Source organism: Rhopilema esculentum, chromosome 6, assembly GCF_057945365.1.
Source record: "Rhopilema esculentum isolate cy_ngs chromosome 6, ASM5794536v1, whole genome shotgun sequence".
In the NCBI taxonomy this organism is placed as follows: domain Eukaryota; kingdom Metazoa; phylum Cnidaria; class Scyphozoa; order Rhizostomeae; family Rhizostomatidae; genus Rhopilema; species Rhopilema esculentum.
Genome location: NC_142820.1, coordinates 445522 through 471090, shown reverse-complemented (window position 1 = coordinate 471090; position 25569 = coordinate 445522). Strand labels below are relative to the sequence as shown.

General features: G+C 37.2%; 1 protein-coding gene across 1 annotated transcript; it reads left to right on the top strand.

The window, feature by feature from the left end:
* The first annotated feature begins 1701 nt into the window (after positions 1 to 1701).
* Positions 1702 to 22051, top strand: LOC135686460 (uncharacterized). The gene is made up of 17 exons (XM_065202690.1): positions 1702 to 1855; positions 8235 to 8304; positions 9202 to 9230; positions 10314 to 10672; positions 10979 to 11076; positions 11564 to 13690; positions 14518 to 14655; positions 15013 to 15193; positions 15755 to 15892; positions 16406 to 16581; positions 17264 to 17411; positions 17833 to 18036; positions 18637 to 19330; positions 19579 to 19756; positions 20246 to 20425; positions 20763 to 20934; positions 21436 to 22051. The coding sequence occupies exons 1-17, from the start codon at positions 1809 to 1811 to the stop codon at positions 22005 to 22007; spliced, it is 5511 nt and encodes a 1836-aa protein (XP_065058762.1). The 5' UTR covers positions 1702 to 1808; the 3' UTR covers positions 22008 to 22051.
* Positions 22052 to 25569: the final 3518 nt, after the last annotated feature.

Here is a 25569-nt window from a genome sequence, read left to right as displayed (position 1 = left end):
TTTTCTTGTAAAACCAGGCTAGCCAATTGCAAATTACCTTGTAATAGTGAGATTTGTAGTTGAAGTTTTAACTGGAATTCAAAATGAAAAGTTTCCATTATTATTATAATGATATTATTATTATCATTATTTAATACCTTTGGCATTAAAAAAATCTCAACACGCTCCCTACAATATCAGCCAAAGCTCTTCATCAATAATGAAATCGTCCCTCCTGTCATAACTGGAGAGTCTTTTAAGTATCTTGGGCGTCACTTCGACTTTAATATGAGCAATCAAGAACATATGTCTAAGCTCAGCTCAATCTTCACAGAACTCCTAACGCAAATTGATTCTTTACCTCTCCATCCAAAGAATAAGTTGCTTCTTTATAACAGCTATCTTCTCTCGTTTTTTGAAGTTTCGTGGCACCTCACAGTAGCCGATCTATCAAAAACCTGGATCGTCGAAAACCTTGATAATCAAGTTTCTGCATTTATCCGCCGTCAGCTCGATTTACCCATAAGTGCTACTTTAAGTGGCATTATTCTGTCAAAAAACCAGTTCGGTCTTAACTTGATTCTTCCTTCTGTTAAATTCATGCAGTGTCAAACTGTTTATCGTAATGCACTGAAATCCTCTCCCAACAAAAACATCCAATCTTTGTGGAAAAATACCAGCCAGAGCATGAACATCCAATATGATGTTTACAGGAATACTAGAGAAGTATTGAAGGCTGTTAGATCAGAACATAAAGAGCGCCTTCAAAACCATCTTGTATCTCAAGGTACCGTTCTTTCCTTCATCTTTGACCACTCTCTTCCTATAGCCTCTAAAATATGGACCGCGGTTCAAAGCAACATGCATAAGAACATTTACAATTTTACTATTAAATATCTTAGCAACTCCCTTGCCACGCGAAAAAACCTATCTAAATGGAACATTACTCAGTCTTCCGATTGCTCTTTTTGCCATATGCCAGAAACGTTACTTCACATTGTTGCAGGCTGCAAAACATACCTCGAAGAAGGCCGTTACACATGGCACCATATTTCTGCTCTGCATTAAGCTTCCCAGCACAGTCTTCCGAACTATACCTAATTGCTCTTTACGTAGACCCCTCAGGTTATCTTCTACCCTCTATCATAACAGGAGACTATTTCCGTCCTGATCTACTTCTAGTCACTTCTGACCATCGCCTATTCATACTCGAGCTTACAGTAGGATACGAAACTAACTTGGATGTTAATGCTAACCGCAAAAAAGAGAAATACTCGCATCTCATTCACAGCCTAAGCTCAGCCTATTCTTCTATCAGGTTTGTTAATCTTGCTATCAGTTCCCTAGGTATCTTTGGTCTCTCCTGCTCCTCTTTCATCGACATGTGCAACGCTCTAGATATCAGCGAGAATCATCCCCGCTTCATGATCTCCAATCTATCCAACTTAACTATCCGTACTACCTATTACATTTTCTTCCGCAGAAATAAATCTTGGAATAATCCTGAACTTCTTCAATTCTAACAATCTCTGCTACTGACAACTTCTAAAACAAACAATGACGACCACACTTTTTCCTTTTTTTGTTGTTGTTAATTTCTTTTGTTTATGCTTGTAATACTTTTTCTTTGTGGACCCAGGCTTTGTGAAAGGTTTCCATTATTATTCTCGTCACATTATCAGAGGCTGCGCGCAACCGCCACTGGTAGCAACTTCAGTTACACCAAAAATGGCGCTTAGTCCCGTGATGCATTTCGGCCAAGATCAAAACGAAGGCGCCTAGCCACGAAAGGAGTAAAATGTGGCTGCTGTGAATTTGTAATTTTTACGATGGAAAATGCTGAGCACCAAGCCGATCCAGGAAAACCAAAGAAAGGGTTAGTATCCTCTAGTATAACATAGCTTTCTTTATTATTTATCTAAGGATTTACGAGGATGTTATTGGTTTTATTGGTTACAGGTCGGCCAATGATCGTTTGTTTTCAATACAATCAATCGTACATTCAACGAACATAACCCTATTTCGTTGTAAATAAAGCCGCTATTTGAAAATAACGTAGTTTTAAAATAAGAAGAGAATAAGGACAAGAGGATACCTAAAGTGAAACACTATGATTGTGACCTGTTTGCGTATATGGTTTATATTTAGAGTTCGGTAGTTTAAAAATGATGGCCTAAAATTAGAGGGAGAAGCTTTGATGGATTATAAGAAAATTTGGGTACTATTTTGGCGCGAAAACAGCCGTTGCTATCAGCCCTCTAATTTTCAGTGATTATGTTTTTGTCAGTAGTTAATAAACCTAGAAATGGAATTTATTTTCTATTTCTATTAAATAATTCCACAGCTTGTTAAGTATTCTCATTTCTCGTCACCAGTGGCACATCACCAATCTCAATGTTCTGCCTCCTGCTGATACCAAAATTTGAAACTGCAACCTGATTTTACAATAGAATTATTATTCTCTGTTCCGGCAATTTATCTTCGCATGCTAAAAATGGATCATAGAATTTGAATCTTCATGTTGAAATTAGTCTGTGCCAAAAATTTCATGCTGTTTTGGGCCATCATGCAGCAAATTATCCCATTTTCAAAATTTAGCTTTTCCTTTATATTTAAATGGAATTTTTTGCTGCAGTGAAGATTTTTTCACTACACCAGAAAATTCCAGTCAAATCTAAAGAAATTTCTAAATATTCAAATTGGCGTAACCTGTGCCCGAACAGTCTTTACAACATGAAGTTTTCAGTACAAGCTAATTTCAAGATGTAGGTTTCAAACTCAAAGTCCACTTTTGAAATAGGTCTGTAGATGATACAAAATTGATGACATCAACCCTGAATGGAGAATAGAAGCCCTCTGCATCTAGGGCACACACAGCTCAAAAATATATTTTTGGAGGTGATTCCTCTGTCATATGCAGGACCAAAAAATACCTTGGAGTCAATGTAGCACTTTTAAAAAGGAATTTTTAATGAGAGCTTCTTTGTTGTCAAAAATTTCAACAAGAAAGTATTGATTTAGGAATTGCCACATAGTTTTATCTTTAGATGGTACTGTTATTTGATTTCCTCAGTAGTTTTACTGCAGGTCTTGTTTCTAAATTTCCACATGCCATAGCACTGATCAGACACCTGTGTGCCCATTTATGAGCCCTCCACAATCCCTCTCCATCTTATTCTGTTGAAAGCGGTTAGAACCTCATCAATAACAAAGGGAGAAAATGTGGTATAGACATGAGAATCCTGATAAGTTGTGAAATCTAAATTTTTAACCTTGTGAATTATTCTTATCGTTGTGAATAATCCTCCTTGTAACCAGTCAAATTTAGCTTTTCCTTTATATTTAAATGGAATTTTTTGCTGCAGTGAAGATTTTTTCACTACACCAGAAAATTCCAGTCAAATCTAAAGAAATTTCTAAATATTCAAATTGGCGTAACCTGTGCCCGAACAGTCTTTACAACATGAAGTTTTCAGTACAAGCTAATTTCAAGATGTAGGTTTCAAACTCAAAGTCCACTTTTGAAATAGGTCTGTAGATGATACAAAATTGATGACATCAACCCTGAATGGAGAATAGAAGCCCTCTGCATCTAGGGCACTTTTTCTTAGAAGCCCTGTCCAAATGTCATCTCTCGCTGATCCTTCTCTCAATTTTGTGTCATCACCAAATAGTCAAGTTTGTTTAACAGATTTCCTTTCTTAAGGCTGAAATACACGATCAGTTTCAACTTCACAGTTTTTTGTCAGTTTTGACTGATAGATCTACCTGTTTACTCAATAAGTCAAAACTGATGACCTAGTATTATTTTCTTTAATTTTCACAATGAATCGTGACACAGAAGGTGCAGCTATAGCATTAGTTATAGCTGTAGTTTCAAAACGAAAAAGAGAAATTCCATATGGAAGGAAAGATCTTTGTTGGTTAGACCATGGCTGTTAGGAGCCTATGATAGTTGATTAAAGGCTGAAATACATTATCCTTTTTTATGTCCGTTTTTACCTAAAATAAACAAATGACAAAAAAGCAAGAAATTCTTTGGTGTTTTATATTTTGATGTATTTTACCGGTTTTGCCCACCGTCCCGAGTAACTATAATCATTTTAAAACATGAAGCAAATGATAATAGCATCAGAGCTAAAAGTAGTCCACTAAATTTCATTCTTAGGCTGCAGAAACCATTATTATATGACAATTTGCAACCATCTTCTAGCCCAGTGCTCATAAAAGCTAAGTCAAATTTTTTCTCATAGACCAGGGTTAGCATGCACATGTTTCTAAAATACTATTTTCAAATGGTAAATTAAGTTGAATTTTTAAACAAAAGGCTTCCAGTTTAGCCTTAGACCTGAGTTGGCATGCACATGTTTCTAAAATACTATTTTCGAATGGTAAATTAAGTTGAATTTTTAAACAAAAGGCTTCCAGTTTAGACAAGATTTGTGCCATATTTATTCTGATCTACTTTCGTAAATTTGGCATCTTCAGCAAGAAGAGTAAAGAGATCACAAAGGAGCTGGCCATATTCCTGAAATGGGGCAATAATGACATTTTAGGCTATAATATTTAAGCCCACGACAAGTGAAAGACTTTGCCAAAGGCCCATGCTGGAAAGCTCATTTTCTGTACGCTCTTGGTTTTACGCCAGTGATTTCAGTATCCAGTTCCTACCGCCAGCTGGGTTAAAAATAAGCAGAGCGTAAACAACACTCTCTAGAAGGGCTTATGCAATATGGCATATTTGTTCAATGGGGGTATCCTGTTCCTCAATGAATTATTCAATGTAGATTGTTTTCAAATAAAAGTGGAAAAATTCAGAAAACAGCAGGTTTTGACAAAGGCATGAAATTTTCAAGGGATAAACTTGGAAACAGAAGGATAGCGCTCTGGATTCAAAGAGAGGAAAATCTGCAATGATATTATTATGTTTCAAGCATTTGCACTGAAACTATTTGTGTTGTTGTCAAATGGTGCCATTTTCAAATTGTGCCGTTTTCAAATCATACAGTTTTTAAACTGTTTTCATATCCCTACTGATGAGACACAATTGAAAGTTGGGGCCAAAATATTAACATTTTTCAAGGGTGCCATGAAGACTGCCACAATCATTGGTGGTAATAGGGATTGCTGGGAACTGCATCTGAAATATTTTCAGTATCAAGTTTAGTAAAAAGATCCTTGGCAAAAGTCTTAAGCTTTCCTTTATTGTTATGCCACCACAGATATAAGTTGTGAGAAAACTGAAGAAATGACATAAGAATAATGGGTTTTTTTTTAAGGCTCCATATACTATGTAATCAGGGGCGGACTGGCTAATTTTTTTGGCCTGGGCCAATTTTGATCAAACCGGCCCATAATAATAGCAAATAAAAAACTTGAGGAAAATGCAAGTAAATTTTAGTCTGTAAGGAAAACAAGTTTTTAAATTCAGCAATTTTGTGCATGGTTAACAGAACATGGTTAACCGAACATGTTAAATATGTCAATGCTGACTAAATAGTAAATAAACAAAAATTTTAACTCATTAGTTTGACTTTGTTTCTAAATACAGTAACTTATATGTTGATAATGCGATCGTTCTGGATGTCTTCTAACAGGTGCTTTTCTAAGAACATTAACATGAAGGACTCCAGGTTTGGCTGCGAAAAATCACTACGTAATCTGATCTTTATATATTTAAAGTGGAAAAGCTTCTATCACACTCCACTTGTGACAAATAATTTTATAATCCTCCGGAAAACCAAAATGATTTTCAGCAGCCCAAAAATATCGATTTGTCAATTTCTGACCCCAAAAAGAGAACATGGGCACCCCTGTTGAAATTTTATCATGTAGCACCATACCCCTGTTGGGGGGGGGGGGGGGTGGTGCATTTGACTTATGATAGTATAGGCCTAATAAACTTACCATAACTTGTATGAGTTTATTGAAAGGAGCAAGAGCAAGACCCTGCTGTTTTTTGTGACGTTTGTCGCTTTTGCTTGATAAAAAAGCTGAATCCTTTTTTAAGCTATCGTAGCTGAATCCTTTTTCAAGTCTCGCAGCTTTTCCTCACGAAATTTCTGTGCATCACCTTTGGTCGAAGTCTTCTTGCTCATCCCTTGTTCTACGTATGTCATCTTCATTGCCTCACATCACAGAGCAAATCCCTTAGTGAGCTCAAATTTTTGGACTTTTAAATTTATTACATTTAGCAATAGCTTGTGCTTAGGGAAAAACATGACCAGCTTCAAGCAAAAGCTAAGTAAAAAGACATCAGGGCAGGTTAAAATCTTTTGTATCGCATTGAAACAGGGGTGTTACAGTATAATATGTCGCCAAAAAGAAAAATACCGTCAAGAGAAAATAGAACAAGATGTCAATAACATGTTTCCTGAAGAAGTGTTTTTGGGCTGCGGTGACAATAATGAATTCATAAGTTTGATGTTTTTGGAGTACTCGCGTGTATATTTATTCTTTTCCACAAAGTCTCTGAAAATTCAAGGCAAACAGATGAACTCATGGGTAAAGTTTTTTGCCTCGGATTCACTTTTTAAGCTAATTTATTTTCTTGCACTTTTATCAACCGGCCCCTAAACCGACCGGCCCTTCGGGCGATCGCCCGAATAGCCCGACCAGCCAGTCCGCCCCTGTATGTAATTAAACCTTTGTAGACATAAGACAAAGCATCAATATCACTCCATCACATCTAAAACAGTCTAGGGGTGCGAAATGCCACACTTGTGCTAATTTATTCCCAGGAAGGCCTGTGCAGGATATAAAAAAGGGATGACAGTAGGCTGCTTACACATATCCTTTAAAAAGGATTATTTTTCCTTCTTTTTGTCATGGGTAGGCCAGTGAAGAAAGCAGCTGCTGGCTGTTTACTACTGGCACTTATTGCCAAGCGTCTAAAAAAGAAAGGTAAGATTAAAGCAATTTGAGTGAAACCGTGGCTCCAGAGCAGGAGACTGTCTGCAACTTTGCTGAATGAATTTCATTTGGAGGATTGTGTCAAATATGAAAGGTTTTTGAGAATGGTCTTGAATTTTTGGATGGGCGTCAGCCTCACGAGGTGGTGAGAGACTCCCTACACTCTTTTTTTTATAAAAACAACTTTGTAAGAACACGAGTATCAAAATTGGTCAAAAGTTAAGAACTTATTGAGAACAAGCTGAAGCTGAGCTACTCTGAAATGCAACTTTGAACAATGTTTCATCTCAAAAACGAGGATTTTTAGTAATGTGTGAGTGCTTTTTTGGTAAATATTCAAGCTTGTCTGCAAGTGAAGGTTGTCTCAATCACTTTATTAGCAAATGAGGCCTGAACACCTCCCTAGAACGAAAAAGCTAGCAACTGTGCTGCTTACACCCTATAAATTTTAGAACACATTAAGAACAATCCAGACTCAGATATTTAAGAAAAATTAAGAACAGTCTGCTTGAACTTAAATTTACTGGTTCTTATAAAAAGAGTGTATCTATAACACCATGTATCAAGCCTGTGGAACTGTTTTGATTCCAAACCAGACGTCATGACGTAACATGAAGACATTTGAGACAAAGGTTTCATAGCCTTGTCAAAAAGACAAAAGAAAATCTATCCTTTTTTGCTGCAAAAGTTGAACACATCCAACTCGCATAGGTGAAAGGGAAATTATTACTGATGGTCCTTTTTTCCAATTTACACGACCAGTTTTTTCATCCTTGAGGTGAAAACATTCGTGAAAAAGGTCTGTGTAGTTCAGCCTTAAATTAGCTTCGCTTTGAAAAAAAGGAACTTCATCAAACTTTGCATCACCATCTTTGTATGAGCATCCCACAAACTTGGTTCTTCCTCCCAAACTCTAATAACAAATTCCATTTTTTTGATGCGCTTTGCATTGCCAGCCATTTCTTTTCAAAAAATATCTCCTGAATCTTCTAAAGCTACAATGTTTTTGAAAACACAATATTTCTGTTAAGAGAAAAAACGTCTTTATTCATTTTACAAATAAAATAAAAGGTATCTTGTTTAAGTTTTATTTATTTTGGTTTTGATACTGAAAAAAGGAGGTTATATTTTTTTTGTAAAAGTCTCTATTGATTAAACTTCTGTCAAATGCTAGAAAATTTTGATATTCTGCTTCCTATCTGATGAAATTTAGTTTTTGACCAAATTGTCTGAATGATGAGATTTTATTCTTCAGAGTAAGAACTCATGAAACTAGAAACCTGCTTTGTAGAACCGGCACTGACATTGCTTTTCATAATTAGATGTTTTTCTAATTTTTTCAGGATCAAACTTCTTTCCATTCTTGATAAGCTGCGAAGCAATGCAAAAGCGGATCATAGTCTTGATTGCAAGGTCTGAAATTTTTATACACTTATAAAGGTTGTTAGTTTTGTGTATTCTGAATTTGAATTTTTTTAATTAAGATGCAAGTTAGTTAGAGTTAAATTCAGTTTTGCTTTCTTTTTTAGACATATGTTTGTAAAAATATTTATCTCCCTTTTACAAGTGTTTTTTGTTTGCTACCCATTAATGTAATTAATTTCGTTGTGGAAAATGGGTTTAGACACAGACTCAACTCCATTCCCTACCACAAGCATTTTATTAGGCATGCTATTTATTTGCTCCCCCACCTGCTGCCAGGCAGACAATTTTAAAACTTCAGAGAGCCATTTTTGGAAGTCTTGCTGAGCTTTAAAGCAAAAAAAATAAAAATTTTCTTTTTAAACTATGAGGAACTGCCAGAGCTATGGGTTGAGGTCTGTCAATGTCTTCAACGAAGTTTAGGCTATTAACCAGACTTTCACTTGGCACAAAATTTAGTTTTTCACAATTTAGAATCTCCATAAAAGTATCTGAAAGTTGCTTGACTGATGAATAATCTGAGAAAGTATTTCTGGAAAAGCTTTTTTGGTTGTCATGACTACACTGATTTTCTCTAATATTTTTAACAAGCAACAAAGATGGCATTATTTAATAAAATTCAGTGGAAAAAGGATTTTAAAAAGATTTTGATATTCAGTGATAAAATGTAAACATGTTAGTAAATAATTGTCGCCGTCTTTTCAGCAAGGCCATTGGATTCAATTCTGTGGTCTAATTTTCTTCAATATAATTTTTTTGTCAGATATTTCCCTGTTCATACCAAAGGAAGTCTGTTGTCTGATAATGATTGAATGTAACTGCTCAGTGAAAAAGTTGGTAAAACCAAATTAATATAGAAATAATAATATCAATTTCTTCTTAATGTAGGGACAGAATGAAGATGATGACATGCCAAGGTAAAATGTTTCTCTTCACGTAGTGGTACACCTTACATCTCTTTGAGTCTGAGTTTGATTCATGCTATAGAAGAATAACATTGCTACCTGGATGCTTCTTATATTAAACAATTACAATAAGTGATGCAGGCTACACCACCAACGGGCTACACTCTAAACAAAAACCACTATACAACAATACAAGGACAAAATAGCCTGATGGGCAAAAAGGCCTAGTGCCATTGCATAAGGATGAAACTACGAAATGTAGTCTGTCCCAAACATCATGGCAAGACATGTTTTGCAAATTTGTTTTGGACGCTTAAACACAACAGACGGTTTTAAAACTGTCTGCAAATGCAATAGAATTTAATTTCTAAAGGTCATGAATCCAATCAGCTGCTTTTCTGAAAGCCTTTTCATCTAGATGCAACAATCTTTTTTAATTCATTTTTGTATAGTTTTATTTTCTAAGGCCAATCGCATGTACCAATCTGATAATATCCAACCATTTCATTACTTGTATGGCAGTGGTAACACCAGGAGTAATGAAACTTATAATAGTCAAATAACCCAATGAATTGTCAATTCTATCAGCAACTTACGTTTTTTACAAGCTTAACCCCAGTATTCAATTATGATCTATACAAAAGTGACTAATTTTCAAATGATAATTCGATAAAGCTAATATAGGTATGAGTTGATTAATTGAAGTTAAAGGTTTGTCCATCAATATGAGGCATCATGATGAACGAAGAGTTTTTAAGACAAAGTGGTACAACTGATGAAGCAAAAACTAACTGCCATATTTTCTCAAGCAGCGATTGTTTTCAAAATACGTTACGACAAGATTCATTGCTGGATAAAAATATTGATAACATGCCAGGAACGAAAACTCCTCAGAATGAACAAAGGAAAAATGTGACATTCCTTGGCCGATAATTCATGCTAAGACTATTTCCATTGTGACATATGTATTCAATGCGTTTTGTGTTTGCAAGCTTCATGTTGGCTACATTTGTAAGCTCAATAGTCTCGCCAACCCAAGTCTTTATCTCGATTCGTGGAAGAAAAATTGAACTTGAAAGCTTTTCATTTTTGCAGCGACAGGGTTCCAAATTCCAAAGCAGCTGCTAATAACGCTACAGATTCTGAAACAGTGTCCAAAAATTCATTTGTGAAGATATCATCCTCATCAATAGTTGATTTGGTGTCAGAACCTGGGGATGCTGGGAATGCCGGGGATGCCGGGGATAAAGAATTGCCAGTATATGACGACAGTGAAGCCATTACTGTAGTCCCCTTGGATGAGGAGGGTCTATACGAGGATGTACCTCAGAACAATAATGTTGAAGATATTGCTACAGTAAGTGGACATGAAATGCCAAAAATGGAGGATGACCCAGCAGAACCTTTGCAAAATATAGAAGAATCGCGAGAAAGCGAAGCAACTTCACACTTAAGTAACTATATTTTGTTTCATCTTTTGCCATCACGGCTAATGTTCCTGGTACTTTCGTGTTCGCGTTAGCCATTTTTCTTAACTTCGTTGTCGCTTTTTATTCTAATGCACTTAATTTGGATACTTGATCTACTTCATGCTTATTTGCTCTGTTTTTTGCTGCACCTTTTTCTTCTGGCACTTTTAAAACACTTATTTTGCATCATTCGTTTCTTGGTTGCTTTCCATCATCCTGGTTACTTGCTTGCCTATTCCTTGTTCATCCAAACGTTTATTGAAATATGCACTGCCTTTACACCCTTTCAAGGTAGATTGCCTTCCCATATCAAATGCACTGGATGTGGTGAGAAGCTGAAGACACACAAGGTTCTGCAGCATCCAGTTCTGGGTGTGCTCATATGCAAGGTATTTATCACAATAGAATTTTTAGCGACTTCAAAAAGTAGGGAATAATGACTTCAGACTGCAGGGAGAATAATGAAGTGGCACTACGTTTCCGCGGCTCGTCAATAAGTAAGGAGAGATACTGAATATTTAGTCAATAAATTCAGCATTAAGAGTTTTAGCATTTACCCATCTCGTTCTTGCAGAGTATGAATCAACCAGGGCTTGGAACCGAACCTGATTGGGATCATTAGTTGAAGACAGTGCAGCCTTTTTTGCTGCTATACAGGAATACGCTTAAAACACCTGTCTTAACAGGCTGTTTAAATTGAATTTTTTATTACCATGCCTTTTCGCAAAATCAAATGCCTCCGTTTGCTTCTTGTTAATTCACTGATCGTATTTTCTAACTGTATTGGCAGTACGAAAAATGCAATGTAATCGCAAAACATCTGATCTGATTGAATAGTCAGATTGAAACGCTGTAGCATCGCTTTCTTTGTTTCAGGCTTGCAGCAAATTCTACAACTCAAGCTCGTTCAGTAGAGACAAATTTGGCATGGAAGAATATTGTAAATGGTGTGGAGATGGAGGTGATTTGATTTGCTGCGACTTTTGTGAAAAGGTCTTCTGCCAAAAATGCGTAAAGCGAAACATGGGGGAGGAATTTCTCAAGATACTTCTAGCTGCCGAGGAACAGAAATGGAAATGTTTTTCATGTGATCCATCGCAAATCGTTCACTTCACTGATGAATGTAAATCAATCATAAAACTGATAAAAAAGATCAAAATGGCGGGCTACGCATTTGAAAACAAGAAAACACATCTTGGTGGGCCTAGCCAACTTGAAAGGAAAGATAGACTATTGAACATTACCCAAACTTTAGAGGATGCTGGGGTGGCTGCAAAGGAAGTGAAAATTGAAATTGATCCAGACATAGCCAATCTTATTCAAAAAGACGTGAATGATATTTGCGTGATAGAATCTGAGGATACCCAGCCAAAAGTGAACAAGAAGGGCTTGGCGAAGGTCCAAATTAACAAACGGAATTCAAAAGAAAATCTAAAGACATTAAACGACACTTCGAGAACAAACTCATTCGACAATGACATATTTATTATGGACAACGTCACAGAAAATTTTGCTATAGGAAGGCAAAACGGGACAGAAGACAATACCAATGTCGACCAGTTGTTACATTTGAAAGAAAAATTTAGCCTAAAGGACTGTAATGTATTGCTAGAAAGGGCTGAAATTCCAACAGACATACTCTTAGTATTTGAAAAACAATGCAGTAATGCCAGTCTTCACAATCCCAGGAATGATGACAAAGCTGACAGGCATAATGTAAAATCTTTATCGTTAAAACAAAATGGGACTGAAAGGGAGGTCCCAGTTTATATTTTGTCATCGGGAAATGGAAACAAGGAAAAAACCGAGGTCGATACAGGAGAAGGTAAGTTATGTGATGGTTATTCAAAGCCAGTTAAAAAGTCAACTACAACCAAAGATATTGTCAACCAGAGCCCTGTAGGGCTGGAAGGTAATGTCCTAGGCTTTGAAAGCGAGAGTGACGAAAGTGATTTCAAGCCAGATAGCGAAAACACTGAAGATGATGAGGAGGAAGTGAAGTCTGAAGAAGATGAAACAGATGAACTTGATGATTCCCAAAATGATCGTCTTCACAGTAATAAAGCGGAACTAGACTATAGCCATGATTTAAGCGATGCAAGTCACGGTAAAGGTTCAAGTGAAAGTGAGTTTGACTATCAACGGATTAAAAACCGTTCAATTAGAAGTAAAGGGAGAAAAACGACCAACGAAAACCGGTCCAAAGCTGTTCAGTCAAGCTCAAGCCAGGATTCTTCTGATGATAAAAGGAAGAGTGACAGTAGTAGCAATTCGTTACCTTTAAGCAGAGGAGCTAAGAGAAAAAGAAAGGGCTTTAATTCCTCTAAAGGAACAGAGTCATCCGAATCTTTATCGGATGCTGCACACAGAACGAAAAAACGAACGCGGAGAAGAAGAAAAGTGTTGCAACAATCTTCTGAGAGTGAGGACAGCAAGGATGATGACAGTGACGAAGACAAAGATGAAGAAGAAAAAGCAGAAGAAGAAGGAACGGGAAAAAAGGGTAAAAGGAAGAGTGGATTAAGGGGGCGAGAAAGCAAAGCTAAGCGTACTGGGAAAGGACAAAAGCGTAAGGGAAAGATTCTAAGCTCAGATTCAGACGAAAGTAGTGATGACAAATCTAAATCAAAACGCAAGGGGAGGCGAAATATTAGACGTATTTTAGCAGAGGAAGAGCTCACAGAGGAAACTCGAAAAGCACGCCAACTTGAAGAGGATAGGCGAAGGCGTCTTCTCGAGCGTACTCAAGCAACTTATGAAGAGGAGCAAGCACTTAAAAGGGACAGTGTAACTGGCACTTTGATTTTGGAAAGAGACAAAAAAACAGGCAAAGCATTAGTAGAAGTGCACCATAGCCTCGTTACCAATCTGAAACCGCATCAGGTTGAAGGCATCCAGTTCATGTATGACTGTTTGTTTGAATCACTGGAAAAGTTCAAAAATGGGGAAAAAGGAAGTGGTGCGTTGCTTGCACACTGCATGGGCCTTGGCAAATCTTTACAGGTATGACTTTGCAGTGTTTTAAAGGAATATCAAAGTTCTTAGAAAAAATCATTTTTTGGCAGCTAAACGTTTACTTTGAGCACTATTCGGGTAACAGTTAAATATCTTGTACTCTTGCCGCCTGGCATGCTTAGAATAATGACATCTGGTATAAGTACTACATGATAGCATCAAAGAAATGCTGAATCATCCTGAAATAATGGAGCTTCTGGTCGCTATTCTGAGTGAATAAGATTATGGGAAGTGAAATTCAGCCTCTCAGCAGTTGTGCAACTCCAGTTATAAATATAAAGCCATCAAGCGTTGACCTCTGTTAATAACCTACATATATTATTGAAACTTGGCTGGAGTAGCTACCCATGCATGTATAACTCTACTCACAATTAAAAAATCCCTAGTATACTTTTCCCAAATTACAATGGTTAAAATTCTATGGAGCATGGCTTGATGAATAAGATCCTTATTCACAAATTCTATAAGGCAATGGCCTCACTTTGTTTTTTCCTTATATTTGGATATTCCCTCGCCAATTTGAGTTTTATCTACAGTTGTTCTCCAAAAAATTATTTCACGGAAATTTACAGTATTGACAAGTTCTCATCGATTTTAAAAACTCACATCAACTATGTTTCAGATATTGAGAGGTAATTTATAGCATCAAAATAAAAGGAAGTAAAAATGTTGATTCTCTTGTTAATGAAAGACTGTTGGAGAAAGATTGGATTTTATAAGTACGTAGATGGGTGTCACATGCATATTTTGCCACAAAGTTAACCCGCTATCAAAATGATGTTATGTTTTTCCTTTTTTCTATCAATTCTATGCAGATTATAACTCTACTGCATACCGTGGCCAATCACCCAGAAATGAAGCTGAACAAATTTCTGGTGGTGGCGCCCCTTAACACAGTGTACAACTGGGAAACGGAGTTCGAGAAATGGCTGGAGCTGGATGAAAGGATGGATGTAAGTATTGCCATTCAGACGAGTGTTATCGGTTTTACGCGCTGTTATAAAAACTGTTTCATTTTTGTACTTAAATTATTTGTTCATTATATTGCCCTAAACAGTTTGGCAGATTTTATAGAGACAAAGCACTGATTTTGTATGAATTTCCTTTCCTTACGAATGCCATAAAGGTTGTACCTAAAGTAAGATGTGCCTTCGAGACAACCTAAACAACGCTAAGTACGTATGTATATGTTGGTATTTTAAGCTCTCAAAGTTGAACTGACTGACTGTATTGTGTCCTGTCAGCCAGCATGCTCAAACGGCTAAGTTACCGTTTGGCGAGACACTGTATTACATGTTTTGTCTTTTCAGGTCCATGTTCTCTCTGACTCTGGTCACAATATGAAACTGCGATTAAACATGTTGAGGAAATGGTACAGTCATGGGGGTGTCATGATCCTTGGTTATGATATGTACCGCAATTTGACCCAGTTCAGAAGAATTAGAAATAAAAAGCACAAGAAAATAATAACAGAGACACTTCTTGACCCAGGTGAATTCACTATTGCCTAGCTAAGATAGGAGCAGGAAATCACTTGTCACTACCCTTGCCCATAATTCAGATGTGACAATTTTTTGCATAATTGCAGCTCAGCATTAGCACGCTGTTTTCAAACTTTATTTTGCCAAGCATTTTCCAAACGTTCTCGACTTCTCCTTGAAAGTGAAATGTCAATACAGTTAATATTTCATCAAATCTTTCTCACTGTATGATTTCCGTCATTTTCGAAGCAGGTAATGAATGACACAGTGAATGAAGATTTTTTAGCAAAAGAAAACATCAATAATCTATTTGGCACGATATGAAAGAACATTTAATTATAAGCCATTTAAATTCCTATACCATCTTAAATGACACATGCTGCAAAGCTATTAATACAACCGAATCTCGTTCACAGCCAGCGCCACAGCAACGAAACCTCTTCGACCAATGCAACCTCTAACTTATTTAGAATATTTCTACTTAGATAGGTCGGGAATTTTCAAATCCGACTAAATGTCGTATGCATGGACTAGTTAGTAGGTTGATTATAGTAATTTATGTTTGTTGTAGGCCCGGACATCGTTGTTTGTGACGAGGGTCATGTTTTGCGCAATGACTTATCCGCAATCTCTCAGGCATTAACCAAGATCAAAACACTACGTAGGGTTGTATTAACTGGAACCCCTCTGCAGAACAACCTTCTGGAATGTACGTCTTTTTGCTTTTCTTTCCTATTTTTTCTACTCCTTGAGAAAGGCCCCTTTACGTGAACCAATTACTTAGAGTCTAAGGGTTTTCTGATGACCTCCATAGTCTAAACAGCTGGGGAATTTTTTACGCTTGTTCTTTACCCTCAATACCAATTGCTCTTGCACCCATGGAAGCATACAGAATCGCCCCTTGCTCCCATGACAGCTTAGTGAATCATATGAATTCTTTGTTACTGTTAATGCTGTTTTTCCCCTCTTGTAAGTTAAATTTTCAGTGACAGAATAAGCACGTGTGGACTATGCGTCACACTTTTTGTAGAAGTGTCTCGAATTAAACACGTTATTCCCTTTGGCCAGTACTTTGATACTAGCCTGTAGCTTGTTGTACTCGGCTAATCTACCTACTTAATATGCGGAAGGTTTTTCATCGGTGGGCAAAAAGAAGGTGTCAAAAGCTCGTTTTCGTCGTTTTTCAACAGAGAAATTACTATGATTCAAACTCTTTTTCCAGATTTTGTAATGGTTAGTTTTGTAAAGCCAAACCTTCTTGGGACAAAGAAAGAATTCACAAATATCTTTATGAATCCTATCGCAAATGGTCAGTGCTCAAACTCTACCCCTGCAGATGTGAAGATCATGAAACAGCGTTGTCATGTCTTGCACGACACACTTTCTGGCTGTGTACAGGTTTGCTTTCTAGTTTATTACAATTTATTTATATATTTACATTTATATATATTTATATTTATTTGAATTTATATTGTAATTGATTTACCTTGCAGCATTTCGAGAGAACAGCTCTCTTGTTTTGAATTCTGGTTCCATTTAAACCCATGTATTTTGTCTCTTTTTATGATCTTTAAGATTCTGTGTTCCTGCTTTGGATAGCCTCATTTTTTTATTGCTTGATTTTGTTCGGTGCAACAGAATTCGATTGGCAATGTTGTACGTTTCAAACTTTGCATCATATATTGGATTTTAGAGTTTCAACATAGTGCAGTTCACCTTATTTGATCTAATATATAAAAGTGACTATCTACATTTCCCACACTACCTTTATTTTTTCTTGACTTAGTAACACAAGAAGGAAGATTGTTTGTGTTTGGAATGCTGGAGAACAGCCCTATTTAAAAACTTTTTTTAACACCATTCGTTTTAACTTTACTCATAGTACTAACTCCAAGCTGAAGTAGGCTTTTCTCAGACAGCAGCTTTTGACCAATGTTTGCCAGGTTTTCAACTTCCCTGATATATAGCTGATTATCCCATGGTCTGGCATGGTTTATGATATGGAATAAGATTGATTCCCTTAGTTTAGTGTAAGTGAATTCAAGTATTACTTGTGTATCAAGGATTCTTTCAATTTCAGCGAAAAGATTATTCTGTTCTGACTCCACTTTTGACGCCAAAGCACGAGTACACTATATTTGTGCGTTTAGGAGAGCGACAGAGAAAGATGTATCAATTTTACTTGGATTCATTCGTGTGTGGAAATTTAGCCGACGTACGAGCAAGAGGTATATTTTATTCATTATTGTATTATTTTGTTTAACAAAACATTTGGAATTTCTGAGAAAATATCAGTTTTTCGTAGAATTTCTCATTGACACAGTACTCCAACGATAATCTGCCAGCACCATTTCTTATTTGGTCTGTTACATTGCATTATTTGTTATATCCTATGATTTTTGCTACCATATCTTCTGTATTTTATCTGGACGTTGATATTCTCTTATTTTATCCAAGTATTTTCTGCTTGGCAATCGTAGACAAATTTTATTCATGTGACATACTTTTCATAATTGTATGGGACTAAACCTGGCCTTGGTTTTGTCATGCAGAACAGAAACGGGTTCTATGTGATCTGGGCCTTTGCTCTTCCACGCCATGTTTCAGTTGTTATTTCGCTTTAAGTTTTCATTCGTATTTTTTACCTAGGAACTGGCATATTTGCCGACTACCAATGCTTGATGAAAATTTGGACGCATCCTTGGGCAGTAAAACTTGAGGCAATTAGGAGGCTAGAGAGAGAAGCTCTGGATGACATTAGAAACTTCTTAGATGACAGCGAGTCAGAATCTGAAAGCAGTGCTGAGGAAAAAGCTCGGGAACCTGGATGGAAGTCAAGTGGCAGCGAAACAGGTATTTATTGCACTATTTTGCGTGATGCAGTTTGTGATCTCATTTACGTTATCTTGCTTCTTGTATATAATTAAAGGTTTAATTCAACTTTGGGATAGCAACAGGGTCCTTGTAATGGGTAGCCAGATGATTTCCAACCAAATCAAAAGTTACCTTAAAGTGGTGTGAATTATCTTAGGCGAAATGTTTCAAATCCAAAAATTGAGTTGTGAAATTTGACTACAAATGTAGGGAATACATTTTGGTGTTGGATGTGGACTTATTTTGGGAGAGCAATTTACACGGAGGGTGTCTTATTTCTTGCTCAAGTACATCTAGTTTGTTAAAGATTAGTTTTCGAAATTTGCTATATCTAGGATTTAGATCATTTTTCCCTGACAAATAATCCCTGACACATTTTTCCCTGACTAATAATCAAAATGTTTTCACAGAAATTTGCCTATTCGAAAATGGAAAGAATTAATGGCGGAAATAGAAGCTCGTTAAAAATACATTAAAAGTCGCTTTTATCTCAAAGTTCTCGTTGAAAGAAGGCTGGAATTATAAGATGGCTCGCGTATAAACCCATTTCTTTGTGACGGTTTGATATTTTGTTTACAGAACCAAGAATGGCATCAAGTGCTCCTAAATCCCCAACAAATGCAGGTGAAATGGATACAGGCAATAGTGTCGAGACTGGACCACATAATCATCAACCCCATAATTCAATGCAAGATCGCATTAGCCATAGTCTCCGGTCTAAAAATAGCAATTCAGCTGCAACGCTTGCCAATGACAGTAACAAAATTACTCTAAAAGAAGGAAAATCCGAGTTGGCCTTGGACAGTAACGTTTTTGCTGTTAATGATACAGACGAAAGTTCTAGTGATGACGAGTGCCCTAAAGAAAATATGGTTACTGTGAAACCGGGAGAAGAACCAGTCCGGGGGATGGGAAGCACTAGGTCTGGTACTCGGTTTAAGGACGCAACAGAAATGGAAGAAGAAGTTGAGATTAGGGAATGGTATGACGATTTTATTGATGAGGGCGATGACACAAATGTGGAATTGAGTGGCAAGCTTGTGCTGTTGCTTGAGATACTTGCAGATGCTGAAATTGTTGGCGATAAACTTTTGGTTTTTTCACAAAGCCTCGTCTCCCTTGATTTGATTGAAAGGGCTCTAGGTGGCGGTAAGATTGGCGGGAATGAAATGAGCTGGTGTAAAGGGGTTGATTACTTCCGTTTGGATGGATCAACTCCAGCCAAAACAAGACAGAGATTTTCAGAAATATTTAACGATGTCGACAACACAACGTGAGTCCAGAGAATTTTTTATTGCCAACATTAAACAAATAGATAGTAATAATGACAAAATGTTTTTTTTCATTTTTTTTAAATCTCCTTTTCCCTTGACAAACATTTACCTTTCAAATATGTTTCCTATGTTAATGGATTGATTAAAAAATAAGTATTTTCATGCTGCAAAGCTAGTTATGCATCCTAAAAACAACAGGTAATATTGTCACCAATCAACCATTACACTGCCCCTATTTTTCTTTCAGCGCGCGTTTATTCCTGATCTCGACAAGAGCCGGATCCTTGGGTGTGAATCTGGTGGCAGCCAATCGCGTGATTGTCTTCGACTGTTCTTGGAACCCATCTCATGATGTCCAGTCAATTTTCAGGGTTTATCGTTTTGGGCAGGATAAACCTGTCTATGTATACCGATTTGTTTCACAGGTGAGGAACTTAGAACACCAACACCACGAACCAACGTGGAAACGTTTTCCCCTTTTCACATAATTCTAAATAAAGTGGTATTGAAAAGGAAAAGCGGTGTGATAAAAACTGTCAAGTATTCATATTGCTTACGTTTTTTCGTACTCTTATCATAAGTTGTTCGTTTTTCCGTCTCTCTTCCTGCAGACACCCCTGCTTTTATGAGGGTATTATCCACCTCTTCTGTTAGTTTAAAAGACAAGTGAAGGCATTTCAGGGAAGGGGTAGATGCTTTGAAAAAATTGATTGGATATGCTTTTGGTCACTCTTGTTTTTTGTGTTTGCATTCTTTTATCCTAAGTAACATAACTTTTATTAATACTTTGTTTCTACATATGTTAACGCTTTATTTAATCTGTAACAAAGTCAACACTACATTGACGGTGCAACTGATCAATACTTCTACATGTCTTCTGCATATTGATAATCTTAATATTTTGTTTATTACAGGGAACGATGGAACAGAAAATTTACGAGAGGCAAATAAATAAGCTAGCGTTGTCTGGTCGGGTTGTCGACGAGCAGCAGATTTCAAGGCACTTCACCGACGAAGAACTGAGGGAACTCTATGTATTTAACGCTGAAGAATACAAAGAAGGGGATGACACTCCTGTCCCCCAACTACCAGCTGTAAGTGTTGCAATTAACTAGATGATAGGTGAACAGCCGTTAGTTACAAAAGATTGGGAATATTTCCTGCTTCTGCTCAAATTTTGTTCTAAACTTTTGCGATTCTATTTTCATAAAGGACTTTATTAGTGGTCCGACCTATACAAAGATCCTGCTTATAAACTCTGACGTATGTGATTAAGATTGATAGCATGTATAGCAATTTGGCTGAGACCACGCCTTTTGTCCGACTTGTGAAATGTCTGACTAATGCGAGTCTGCCCTAAGCGAGTGTGGCTGTATTTGGTCATGGCTTCTATTTGTTGGTGTGCAATCATGTCGTATCTTTGCATGACAGGATCCCCTGCTGGCCGAGGTTCTTCAACGACAGCATCCAAAATGGATTGTCAAATACCAGGAGCACGACATCTTGCTGGAAAACGTCGAAGAGGAACAGTTAACGGAAGAAGAGCGGCGACAAGCTTGGGCTAGCTACGAGGAACAAAAAGACCTGGCAAAGAACGCATTTGGTAAGAAAAAGCCGTTCCCTTTTCGGCCTAGCCTATTTTTGCAAGCTCTTTCTCGCTTTCAAATATAGGCTTCATCGCTGCGGGTCTGCTCGCCCCATACTTATAGCGCCTCGTAATGTAATATGATCATATGATCTTTAAAGAAACCATTCTTAGGACAAATCATCACAAAATGGTTCACCAGTTTTTCGAGACAGGCATTAAATTCAAACCAATTCACTGAAGGTTTAAATTTGTTAATGTGCTAATGCGAAAGGTAGTGATGGGCAGCAGATGGCCAATTTTTTTCTAGATTTCTGCCTTTTAATTGTTTCTTTCTAACCTACCCCGACATTTTGTTGAAGCTAAAACTGGATTTCGAATATCATTTTCATTTTTCATTGTTATTCATCTGTGTGAAAAACAGATACCGTTAATCCATTCTCGCAACTTTTTCTTAGTCATCATCCTATTAGACAAGATTTATCAGACTAAATACCATTGCCTACCTGCATATTATAGCGAAAGTGAATGAACGCATGCGCATCGCCCAAGAAAGAATGCAAACGATGCAGCAACAGGCACAGCTTTACCGAGAAATGCAGCTCCAGCATCAACATCAGCTACTTAGTGGCCCAGAAGGCCTGTCACAACAAAATCAAGCAATGCGAACACTTTATGTTATGCGCAACCCGAATCAAAATGTCAGCCTAGCCCCCCCTCGGAGTATGCCAGTGACGTCACTTTCAAGTGAGGAGAGATTTCGCAACCTACAGATGGTGGCTCTTGCCGGTATGCAAAGCCAAAGGTTACCATCTTGGAGACCAAGGACCCTACCTAGAGACTTTAGGCCAAACATCACGAATACAGGGCCGCAAATGCCCCCGCTGAGGTCAACAGGACATCAAGTAATCGATTTAAGTCAGCTGGAGGCTAGACAAGTACGGCCAAACATTCCCACAATGCATCCATCGAGATCTGCAATTAATTTACCACAAGGAAACAATTTACGTTTTGTAAACCTTCAAGGCTCTTTGCCTCGAAGTGCTAGTGTTCCTTCGAACCCCGTGTCTTATGTACCCCGTAGAACTTGATATTATCTTTGATTCTTAATAGTGGTATATATGCTTCTAGTTAAGGCCGGTTTGTTAGTTCCAGTGTTCCTATCCGAAATGTTGTCTTGATAATGCTACTTCTTCTGCCGGCATCTTCATTGCTGTTTGCTCGTTCTGAGCTGAAATTGTTTCCAACGATCGTTGCGCTTCATGGCCAGTACACCAACAAATGTTGCATCAGACAGAACATGCCTACCAGTGATTAATTGCAATTTTTAGAACCATAAACCTCAAGAAAGCAATCGCAATACCCAGTAAGTTCTATTTTAGATATATGAATTCTCTTAATGCGGCTTAACTCGGAAAATTTTTGTAATTCCCCGCCGACGTCAAGTTCCCAAAAAGTGTTTTGCGGAATTTTGTTAGAATCCTTTTATTAGAATTTTCATATCGAAGACTGGATAGTGGTGTTTTCTTAGTTAAAGGATAAGGAACACTTCGATTGCATTTGTACAAAAAGCCTGAACCACGCAACAAAAAGGTACCTTGCATATGTAGAATTACATAAATGGGCAATGCTAAAGTATTCATAGCAAGCAGGTCATTTGCAAGCTGTTATATTTCTATGCTGTCTAAGCACACATCAAGACTTTGCACACATAACCCCATTACCTCATTTGGTAGGTGACTCAATAAAAACCTCCTCTTCTGAACAAATTTCAAACAAATGTGCGCAAGGCCTCAAAGTTTTGACAAATTTAGTTCACGCTGCGTCGATAGCTTACGTATCGATTTGCATTGTTGCGAAAACTATGATGTTGTCTATAAAGTTTTTGTTTAAATCCTGAATATCCAAATCCAGGATGAAAGTAGTTGCTTTGTAGCTTTTATAAGCATTTGTAAATAATTTTTTGTTCTAGTTGACGATATTGCTCAGCTTCGTTGGCTTTTAAGTCAATTAAAACATGCATCGATAGAAAGAGGGGTTTGTTTTAAAATAATTATCGCTCGCCTCCTCTTCACATCGAGGCTCACTGTGCTTGCACAGTTTTATTCATTCTAATTGGAGATAGCTCCTGATTGGCAGTCTCTATCCTCTGCTTCAATACCACGGACGCCCATTTGCAGCCTCAGTATTTTCTGAGCGGCTTGTGATTGATTCCCCTGTGTTCAAGGACTACGATGGACTTTATTCCTCTCTCAGTTGAAGAGTTTCTACGCCCTTTTCCATGTTAAAAACCCTACTAACACGTGACATTTTCTTTGGTGTGTATACTTGGTTTCGCCAATTCAGAGTTTTATTGATGGCAATGCCGACTTATCAAGCTATATCGCACCACCACAAGCATGAAGAACTCAGCTTTAATTGTTACATGATTTTTTTTAAAGTGGCTTTGAAAAAAACAAACATTTTACAGCATACCGAAAGCTTTTTCGTCTGACACTCCTCAGAGTATAAAACGTCAGAATAAGGTTCCGGTTGTGGATCGAAATAGGCCAACCAGAAAATAAGAGCACATGACTGGTCTAGTTGCCTGTATAGACCAGACGGAAATGGCAGGGAGTACCACTTTTGGGCGGGGAAGTTTCGATTACCGGTTTCGAGTTTTTTATCAACTGGGGATATTGAGTTGTGATGGTAAATAGAGATTTTCCGCTGTTTTTTGGGGTAAAATGGGGGTTAAATCAGGATATGTTCCTGCTTATCCTCTGCGAAGGAAAAATGTGGCTGGAATAACGTTTTTAACAAAATAAATCTGGTCTAAGCAGAAGGATAGTTTATCCTTTTTGGTAGAAGTACGTTTAAAGTAATAAAATGAGCTTTAATTAGCCACGTGATGTCTAATTACCCCACTGTCCCTATATGGATATCTTATTAAAATGGGAAGCCAAATCATCCTTTGAAGTTGGAAATTTACCTTAGCATGCAATTGACTATCAGAACTTTTAGAAGGGATTGTCGTGGTACTCAAACTATGAAAAGGGACTTGTTATCGTTTTTGTCAACCTACATTGATAGTATTGATTGGTCACAAAGAGTGCTATATATATACGCTTTGCTAATACAGATGAGATAAACACGGAATCTTGCTGACGAAATCAAGAGCTAAAGCTATAAGTATGAATGATAGGTAGGAACAGCACAAATCAAAAGCAATTCAATGCAAATGAATCCAATATGATAAAGCAAAGTTTAACAATAAATTATAATTTTGATAGGAATTAATGTACTTTATTGTCTTTCCTGTCTCGTAAGGTAAAGAACTTCGTCTTAAATTCAGCAACCAGGGTTTTTTTTCAGGAAAAGTTGGAGTTGCACATTTTTCTCGGGAGCACTGTGTTGAAGAAATAATTATTGGTTCTTATAAATATAAATAAAATTTACACGATGCGCAGGTACAGGTTGCTTCTTCTCCAGACTAGTGGCGTAGCCAGGGTTAGAAGATTGGAGACGCAAAGAGGAATTGGACTGCAGAGGGTCCGGGGCTTTACCCCCGGGGGCTTTTTACGTCGCAATGTTTGGCTAATCAAACACAATGAACGTCATTAGTAGCTTTTTGTGGCTGACTATATTCTACAACTGTCGATTTCCTTCACAATTTCTCTAGCGTTTATATTCTGAATTGTGTAAGGCGAGAAAGCTCTACATGCAAAACTGATTTTACAAAGCTGTAAGCCAACATCTAAAGATAATAAGCAGTATGCATAAATTTCAAAGTTCATAATCCTTTATCCATTATCCTAATTTTAAAAGTTCATTATCCTTGGAGCACAATCTGCAAAGTCCCCGGCAAGCACTTCAGAATTCAATTTTTTAAGGATTGAAGCGCTTTAGCATTTCAATTTCTATTTTATCGGGAATTTTCAAAGAACCTGAATGACTTTTCTATATAAACCCTAAAACGAGGGGAAATTGTAAACAATTCAGTAGAGGTACAGACGAGATGCCTTGCAAGCGAAGCGAGCAGGACATTTTCGCGACCACGCCCTTTAGATTAACTTAAAATTTCAGAATATATCTTACAATCGTTTGCTTGCAGTCTTTAAAAAAGTTTCAATTTTGTCTGAAATGTCAACTCCACCCTGAAGTGCTAATTTTGTTGCAGATTTGCACTCTTGTCAGACACCAACTGTCTGTGCATTGGGGCCGCCCCTGCCCTGCCCTGCCCCTGCCCCGCCTCTGTCTCCCCCTCCCCCTTCGCTGCGCTGCTGCTCCAGACCCCTTACTTGAAATTAGAGGTTTGGACATTGTTAATATGCATGTTCAATTGCCATGCTCATCGGTAATATAATTTAGGCCTATATAACAACACTCCATTAAAAAGAAAATCTTTCAGAATACACTTTTAATTTAATATCAATTTGCAGAAAAAGCAAGTAGATTCAACTCAACTTGGAAACAAAATTATAAAGTACATTGTAATAGAAAACCAAATTTTCAAGCATATGACAACCATTGTGAGTTTTTGGCTATATAGAATCACAAAAAATCAAAGTTAACCATATAGATCCTTGAGAAACAAAATTTTTGTTTGTGGAGCAACATTTAATAGCGATGTAATATATAATTTTTTAAAAACTTTAATAATGTCTTTTTTCG

Excerpts from the sequence above, each read along its gene's own strand:
- LOC135686460 (XM_065202690.1), top strand. The coding sequence starts at position 1,809 with ATGGAAAATGCTGAGCACCAAGCCGATCCAGGAAAACCAAAGAAAGG. Across the intron at positions 11,077-11,563 it reads TGGGTGTGCTCATATGCAAG|GCTTGCAGCAAATTCTACAA; the intron begins GTATTTATCACA and ends TCTTTGTTTCAG. Across the intron at positions 18,037-18,636 it reads GTCAAGTGGCAGCGAAACAG|AACCAAGAATGGCATCAAGT; the intron begins GTATTTATTGCA and ends TTTTGTTTACAG.